This window comes from Dasypus novemcinctus, chromosome 9, assembly GCF_030445035.2.
Source record: "Dasypus novemcinctus isolate mDasNov1 chromosome 9, mDasNov1.1.hap2, whole genome shotgun sequence".
Taxonomy (NCBI): domain Eukaryota; kingdom Metazoa; phylum Chordata; class Mammalia; order Cingulata; family Dasypodidae; genus Dasypus; species Dasypus novemcinctus.
In genome coordinates, this window is record NC_080681.1 from 40,803,933 (window position 1) to 40,812,670 (window position 8,738).

The 8,738-nt window shown below is 40.9% G+C and overlaps 1 protein-coding gene across 3 annotated transcripts in view; it reads right to left on the reverse strand.

The window, feature by feature from the left end:
- Nucleotides 1-8,273, reverse strand: part of CLCA2 (chloride channel accessory 2) — a 53,737-nt gene extending 45,464 nt beyond the window's left edge. Inside the window, exons 1-3 of one of the 3 annotated variants that reach the window (XM_071217307.1) lie at nucleotides 8,145-8,273; nucleotides 1,206-1,701; nucleotides 824-987 (exon numbers count right to left, since the gene is read on the reverse strand). Coding sequence is in view for 1 of the 3 variants with exons in the window: in XM_004480905.4 (XP_004480962.2) it covers nucleotides 824-1,000 (177 nt within the window). In the remaining 2 variants the exon portion in view is untranslated. Of the gene's footprint in view, nucleotides 1-823; nucleotides 1,702-8,144 lie in introns of all 3 variants that reach the window. The other 2 variants (XM_058303224.2, XM_004480905.4) reach the window with 2 other exon arrangements.
- Nucleotides 8,274-8,738: the final 465 nt, after the last annotated feature.

Consider the following 8,738-nt stretch of genomic DNA (forward strand, 5'->3'; position numbering starts at 1 on the left):
ATTTTGGTTTCCTGGTTATACTTGAATAAGTGGAAATGAATATATTGAAAATATTTTGAAGGGAACCATTTCCTTAGCACTAGATTTTGGGAAAATTTAGGAGCAAAATGAATAAACTTGAAATGGTTATCTGGAAGAGAATTTAGGACACTGATTATGTGTCTGGGCTTGCCTATGTATCTTTCCTGATTTTGTGAAAGGCTTTTAAGATTTTAGCACACAAATCCTCTTCATGTCACACCTGTGGGCATGTTCAAAACCACACCTTATGACAACACTGATTTCACTAAAGCAACACCAAAAAGTCTCTTAGGTAATGGAGCTACAATCCTCCCTTTCCATGCTGAAGCTAAAATAGTAAATTATTTTATAAAACATTTAGGTGGAAAGAAAGAATTTTGCTTTCCAGCACTATATACAGACTCTTACCATTTCTGTGAATTCTCACCCTCAGGGTGAATTCCAACAACATGAGTTTAATAATTACTTTCGTGCTTATTCAACAAACATCTGGTCTTTGTTGCTACAATGGGTTGTTATTTAACTAAATTCCTACCCCAAGAACAGTCATGTAGGAAAACCAAAAAGCTGAAATTAGTGGTAACTAACAAAGAGAGAAAAGGGCTAGATAACTTTCAGTGAGCTGAGATTATACAATAGTAGGTGAAAAAATTGGCTTGGCCATAACCATAACTTTGGGTGCTATCTTTAAGAAATGCTGCTCTTTCTACTGCTCAACTACAAGCCAGGCGGAATAGTTAGCTTTTTAAAGAAAGCTACATGTCTCTTCTAGTGGGATTGATTTCATATTCTCTCCACTCACCTTAATGTTCCGGATGAGGTTCTGATCCTCGGATACCTGTGGATTGATTGCGACAAGTAATCCTTCATACCCATTGTCTTGAAGCTGCACACTAGCTCCCAGGAGTAGGAGTTCTGGATTTAGGGCAACCAGGAGAGTCACAAACTTCAGGTAGCAAACAGGACCTGCATGGGTCATGTTGTAGAGAAGATTTGGGTTTACTCACACTGGTCCTGCTGTGTACATTGTACCAGGTTGTTGATGGGGAAGCAGGTGGTTTCTTTCTGAACTTAAAAGGTCTTAGAACTTATGATGAAGGAGGTGCCTTCTTTGCAAAATCCAGGGTGGATCTATCTGGGACCTGCCTGTACAAGTCCTTTTTTCTAGGCAATGCCATACTTGCCTGTTCTGTGACTGAGCTTCCTCTTGAATCATGGTTGAGCAAGAAATCTTATTCATTTCATATCTTCTCAGCAGAAGGTAGAGGGAAACTAAGAGAAAAAAAGCTTGAAAGTGGGAGGCCTGACTGGCTGGTTGGAAATCAGAGCCTCTGGATTATTTAATCCACTTTTAGTAGAAATACTACAATCCACAGTGATTTTCCTCTCCTCATCCTCAACAACTTCTCCCATCCGTTAACAAAACCTCTTCCCTACTGCGCTCAAGTCATTTTTTGTTTGCTGTAAGATTCTCTTTGCCTGTTAACTTGGGAGATTTGGAAATCCATCCTGCAGTCCTATCCCTGGGACTCTCGGGACAGGTAGCTTGGTGAGCTCTCAGCTGATGACTGTAGGGGAAGGTGTCAGATATCCCCCAGGGATGGCCAGGTGCTGGGAAGTTGGATGGCTGTCAGGGCACAGAGGCCTTTCCTTCTGGTCTCGCTGCCTCTTCTCTCTGGACTAGGGAAAAGAATGGATTTCTTTTTCAGCAGCTCTCTCCATTATTCCATTTCCCTAGGACCTTTCACAGAATCTGGTATATGGTACCAGATTAAGAATCCCTGATATTTATGCTTTAGAGTTTACAAATTAACCCTGTTTAAATGTCAGTTCCCAGATGTAGGTATAACTTTTACTCCCACTTTACAAATGAAGAAACTGAATCTCAGAAAGAGTGAAAATTAGCCAAAGGAGGAGGGAAGTAACATTAATTGAGTGGTGACTTTCATTACGCCCATTTTATGGGAGACAAAACCAAGTTTTCAGAAAAATCTAATTTCTTCAAGGCTGATCGAGTACTAGCATAGTTCTAGAATGATACCACATGTCTGACTGACTCCCAATTCCAGCTTTTCACTATATCATGTTCTCTTTCAGTTACCAAAGTATCCTAGGAACCCCCTTTCCCTCCTATTTTCCAGTATAAGAGCTCCACACAGAGAGAAAGCTACGGTGAAACTATGTCCAAAATTACAGGGAAAAGTTTATTGACCGGGTCAGGAATCCACAGCAAGTAAAGCAAGGCACTCATGGGCATCTCCACACTCTTCCCTGCCATGGATCCCATTCCTGAATTTTGCCAGGAAAGGGAGTGTTGCAGGCTGGATAAGCTCTATCCCTGCAGCCAAGAGGGATTTCACAACAGTAAGGCTTTTTTTTTTTCTGCTTTACTGGCTATTTTTAGGGCCAGTAAATTGTCATTCTTATTTCCCAAATGGTTGGAGTCCACTGAACCAGGGTTTTACCCCTGTCCTTGCGCTGGGCAAACAATCACAGTAAGGGAGTGCTTATCCAGCACATATCAGTGCTGACATAGTGTTTATTTACTGTAATCTTAAACATTTTATGAAGTAGGTATTATTGCTATTGCCATTTTACAGATGAGGAAACTGGGCCTTAAAAAGTTCAGCAAAATGGGGAAAACAATACCTTCTTTCCAGGGTAATTGAGAGAATTAAGTTATTAGCTAATATATTAAAGTGTTTAGAACAGGACCTAGTATACAATAAGCAAAGTATAAATGTTAGCTATCATTATTATTACCACAGTCAGTTGACGTATATAGCCAACCCTCTCTTTCATCCTTGCATGAATATTTATTGAGTATTAACTCAATGCACAATGGTAGAAATCATGGATAGCAGTGATCAAAATTCAATTCCTGCCCTGCAAGGAGCCTGCAGCCTGATAGGGAAGAGAGAGGTAAATACATGATATTATACAAGGGTAAGCACTGATATCTAAACCAGGCTCAAGTAGGGGCTGATTTTCCAAAAGAAGTGACAACTAAGCTAAGACAAGAGGAATGAGCAGGAGTTTACAAAGAAAAAGGGGTAAGGATGGAACTAGAGGAAGAGTAATAGAAAAGCCTGGAAGTGAAAGATTGTGTTGGGAGAATTTAAGAAACTACAAATAAAGCAAAAGCTACAATGTTGAGAGATTTTGAGGGGAATTTTTCTCTTACTGTTCTTTCTGCTTGAAACTTCTCCCTCTTCTCGCCTGCTTTTCCTTCAAATTCCAGCTCTGTCCCAGAAGCCTGCCCAAATCTCTATGCTTAGGTCAAATACCCCTATGCCGTGCTTTCATAGCATCAGATACTGCTCCTTTGAAGCATGATCATGGTTACAACGTCACATTTCTTTGTGCAATTGACTGTCTGCTTCCTCAAAAAGATACATGAAATAAGGGACCTATGTCTCTTTTTATTCACTACATGAATAAACTATGTTTATTCTCAATAAACTCTCAATAAGTATTTGTTGAATGAATGAAGGAATTTAGTCAGGAGAAAGAAATAAAAGCCAGATCACAAAGGAGTCCTGGATTATAGTATGGAAATGCTTTTACCCACCATCCTCTTTCTTTCCTAGAAGGTATCTTTACTGTTCGGGGCAGTGTTTTAGTTTCCTAGGGTGCTTAAGAAAATACCATGAAATGGTTCAGGTTAAATAATGGGAATTTATTTGCTCATGGTTTTGAGGCCAGGAAAAACATCCAAATCAAGGCATCGTCAAGGTGATACTTTCTCCCCAAAGGTTGGTTTTTTGGGGCTGGCTGCTGTGATCCTTGGTCCCTCTGTCACCTAGTAAGGCACATGTCGGCATCTCCTGGTCTCTTCCTTCTCTTCTGGGTTCCATCTCAGCTTCTTGTTGCCTTGACTTTCTCTTTCTGTCTGAATTTCATTTTCTTATAAAGGACTCCAGTAACGGGATTAAGACCCATTCAGATTGAGGTAGGTCACACCTTAACTGAGGTAGCCTCATCAAAAGGTCCTACTTAAAATAGTTTCACACCCACAGGAATGGATTAAATTCAGGAACTTGTTTTTCTGGGGAAAAACAGTCATCCTAAAACCACCACAAGAAATTTCTACTTTGTTCCCTTGTTGACAAAGAGCCCTTGGGTATTGGTGCTACCCTTGGGTGTGTGGAAGAATGGCATGTCCTTGGTCACCAAAGCTGCCTCTGCGCAGCTCAGCCTAGCTAGCTTATCTTCTGGATCTGATTCCAAGCTGTGAGATTTTTGTTTGTTTGTTTTAACTTGCTTATACTGTCTATAGGAGTGGAAGGCCAGAGGTGGGGCAACACCAAAGGCTCTGCCTGTAACTGTGACTATCAAGAACAATTCACTTTATTTCCAACTTTCCTTGGCACTTTATTTTCTTATGCAATTTCTAGTAAATTTAAGGGAAAGAAATCATTCCCATCAACAAAGCAATATGCTCAAAAATTAAATTTCTGTTAAGAGGAGCTTTTTGCCAACAACTAGGAAAGGGTTCCTTCTTATCCCCAAATACAGTTGTGTAAGTTGTTCGCTGACGGGGGGGAAGGGGGTGATTGAGGGCTGCGGTGGCTCTCTTAGGATGTGAGGTGGAGAACATTGGCTAAAGAGTACATATGGCTTCATAAACAACAGCCGTAACTATACTACCTTGTCCAACCTCACCAGGGTTAAAACCTGAATAAGTTCACTCAGGCTTTGTGTGTTGTCAGCCAAAGGGGTGCTGATGCAAAATACCAGAAATCTATTGGCTTTTATAAAGGGTATTTATTTAGGGTAGAATCTTACAGTCACAAGGCCCTAAAGAGTCCTTATTCAAGGTAACGTAACAGGTACTTTCTCACCCAAAGTCATTGGCCACATGTTGGAGTAAGATGGCAGGCAACGTCTGTGAGGGTCCCGCCTTCCTGAGTTCCTTCTGTCTGGGGCTTGCCTCTCTCTGGGCTCAGCTGCTCTGGTATCTCCACAAGGCCAGCTGTAGACTATTAGGCAAATGACTTGTTTCTCTTCTTGGGGCCTTCTCTCTTTCCTCACGACCAAGCTCCTCTGTGTGCTTACTTTTCAGGGCTCCAGCTCAAGACTCCAACCTCCCTTCTCTGCAGTGCAGTTCCTCTGTGAGTCCCCACCAACCAAGGGGGTAGGGACTCAATGTCCTATTGATATGACCCATCAAAGCCTTAATCATTATTTAATCAAGTAAAAGTAAAACCTCTGAATCCAATACACTCTAATATGCCCAGAGGAAAAGATCAGTTTACAAACATAATCCAATATTTTTGGAATTCATCAGTAATGTCAAACTGCTACACTTTGCTTACCCTGGTCTGGGAGCCCAGGCCTGACAGTCACTCCTGTCTGCCTGCTTTTTTGCACCTGGGTGCCAGAACTCATTCCCTAAGTTTGGACACTTTACTAGACTATCATTTATCTCTTGAAAGATTTCTAGGACTGGCACATTCTCTGACAGTGTCTCAGATGTCACATTCACTCCCCAAAACCCATTCCCACCACCTCTGTCCTGACTTGCCCTTCAGAACCCTTTCTATTCTTAGCAGGCAGGCCCGGTTCTGCTTTTGGGGCCAGATCAGTCAAAGATCTCTTTTTACTACCTTCCTCTCTGACCAACCAGACAGTAAGCTTGGAGCTATGTACCCCAGAAAGAACACGTTCTTAAAATCCATTCCTGTGGGTGTGGACCCATTGTAAATAAGATATCTTCAAAATGTTACTTTCATTAAGTAATGGCTCAAATGAATCAGGCTGGGCTTTAATTTGAATTACCAGAGTCCTTTATAGGCAGACTGAAAGACAAAGATTCTTTCATTTAAAAAAAAGTCATTGGTAATGTCTATAGATTTCATTATATTTGAGAAAAATATATATACATCTGAAGTAAAGAAAAATGGGAATACAATTCTGAAGTGCTTATTTCAATGTTATAGAAATGCAAGGTATCTACTTTGCTTTTATCTGCTTTCAAGAAAATGGGAGCTATTCAATTTCAGTAACTGAAGAATCTAAAGCACATCTTTGTTCATTGTCTGAATCTACAGTTCCACCTGGCCCCAGAAGGCCTGTCTGTGCCTTTCTCTTCACGAAATCTGCTGGTACAGACCCACAGTCAAAGTAAATAAAATACCCTATTGGTGTCAGAAATCTGACATCTGAGGCATTGAAGAAAATTTTGGATTATTTCCTGTCAGCCTTTTGTTTCAGCTCTCCAGAAATCCCAGGTAGAAGAGGAAAATATAGTTCATTGAGTGTTTAGTGTATAAAGTTTATAGGCTACTTTAGTTTATGCAGTGTTTATGAAATAAATCATATAGGTGAGGCAAATTGTGAAGACTAAAAATTTTGGTATATTTCATGCCTCCCTTATCCCATTTTTGTAAGATTTATTTGAAATTTTAATGCAAAGGAACAAAGTGGGTGATCTGGATAGGGTCTGGGAAGTCAGTTGTGTCTGTTGAGTCATCACCATGGGGCAGATGTACCCCAAAAGTTGCACATACTGAATCATAAATTAAGCATAGAATAGAAAAATCAGAATAAACCAAGTGACTTTCAGAGATGGTGAAAAGATTCCAGAATTGAACAAAACAGGGGACCATCTCCCCTTGTAGAAGGAGGCATGGACCTTCCCTGTGGTTAAGACTGTGGGCCCAGACATTATTAGAAACAATTCGTCCTATGTGTATGGTGTTTTGTAATGTTCAAAGTACTTCTACATACGTTATCTCATGAGTCACAGGCATTCATGAATTCTCCTTTGGCGGAAATTATTTTAAAGATAAGTAAGGGTAGTTATCTTTGTTGAAGACTATTTAAATGAGGTCTGGCATGGCTAGAAGGCTAAGATTTAGTTCACAGGTTCTCTAAAAGTTCGTTCTATCAATCAACAATGTTGCTTAAAAGGCAGGAGATACTGGTTTTACTCATCTGTTACTAGACCCTGGTCACAACCCTTAAAATTTTTGAGTCTGGGTTTCCTCATCTTTAACATGATGGTGTAGACTATATAGCCTTGCATTTTCCCCATAATCTTCCTGGTTCTTTTCCCTTCAAGTCACAGCAGCATTTCATTCCTCAAAAGTTACACAGCAAGCCTTGAGAAATAATGTTTGTAAGCTCATGACTGATAAGTAAATGTTGTATGCTTATACCTCTCTCCCCAAAACCCTAAGGATGACCTGTTCTGTGAATTGCTTAACCACCTTCATTTCACTAAATCCCTTATGTAATTACTGTAAAGACATAACTTCAGCCCAACTGACAAACATTGTAAATGCTTGTATTACAAGCATGAAAGTATACTTTCCATGAAAGTATACTTTCTGCCCTGCTGGGAAATGTTCTTGATTTTCTGTCCTGAACACTTTTTAATCATGCTCCCTCCTTATATGTCCTTCCTATCCACAGGTAGACATACAGTATTAAAAACCTCTCGTGCTTTGTGGCAAGTGTGACCTTGAGCCTCGGAAGCACCACGCTCTCCTCCTGCCACCGAAGATGAAGATTTAGACCACCACCAGGCTCAGACTCTCCGAAAACAAGGACTCCCCTCCAGCCATTGCGGGTGAGGCCCCACGAAAGCCCCAAATTAAACGCTCACTTGCTCAGAAAACCGGACTTGTCTGAGTCTTTCTTTGGACTGACATATCCCTCTCAGTTTGGTAGGAAGCTGTCATTTTACACAGCTCCCTGCTAAACTTGGAACAAGGGGCTTGTCTACTTACTAGTATTATTTTCCCTCACATTACTCATCCCATTCCTGCGGCAATAAGTCTACAGATGAGAGCCTCTCACACATACACAAAATTAATAAAATGAATGGAAAATAAGAACTACTTTTAATGATAATCCAATAAATAAAATGACAGAAAGGGAAGAGAATGCCTTTGTCAAACAGGCATAAAATTACCATCTTAAAGCATTGTTATATCTATTATGCATCAAATAGATAGCATACAGCACTATGTGGATATAAGATATTGTCATAATTACTATTATTATTTTCAAGTGGAGAAAACAGAAATGAAGGTGAAATTTTTTAAAGAGATAAAAAATAACCAGGAGACTCAGGGAACAGCACACAGAAATAGAAGAAGAAAATCTTGACTCACTTCTCTAGTCTCCCCTTCTGTTTCCTTCTAGAAATGATTCTGGCTTCAATATGTGTCAGAGACTTTTTAGGGCCCTGTCAAATTTCCCCACCTTCAACCCCTCCGAGAAGGAAGTAGAAGGCCTTGGTTCTCCTTTTTCCTCTCCCCTGCTGCTTCTAATTTCACCCCTCCAGCCTACTGAAGAATGGGAAGCAACACCAACTGGTTGAAAGATCTGGCAACTAAGGGCTCCCTCTTCTGTTCTCCAGATGCAGTATCTCGGGTTCTGAATTTCCAGAAAAACCCTCAGCAAACAGATTTGACCCTTTTGAGGCAGGTTAGTATAGGAAGAGGGAAGATGAGTCATAGCTGGGAACCGGCAGAGAACATGGGGATGAGACCCCACCTGGAGACCCCTGAGGGAAGGCTGCTACTAAGGACAAAGCTGGAAAGACCCTGCAGGGACCCTGAGGAAGCCCCAGATAACTCCAAACACAAGGCCTCATCATTGGTCCCCTGGGATCCCCAAGGTGGGGATGGTAGGCACACAGTTGGGATCCCTCCCAACATTAAGAAAGGGGAGGAGGAAAGGCCTTAAAAAGGCCTAACCCGGGG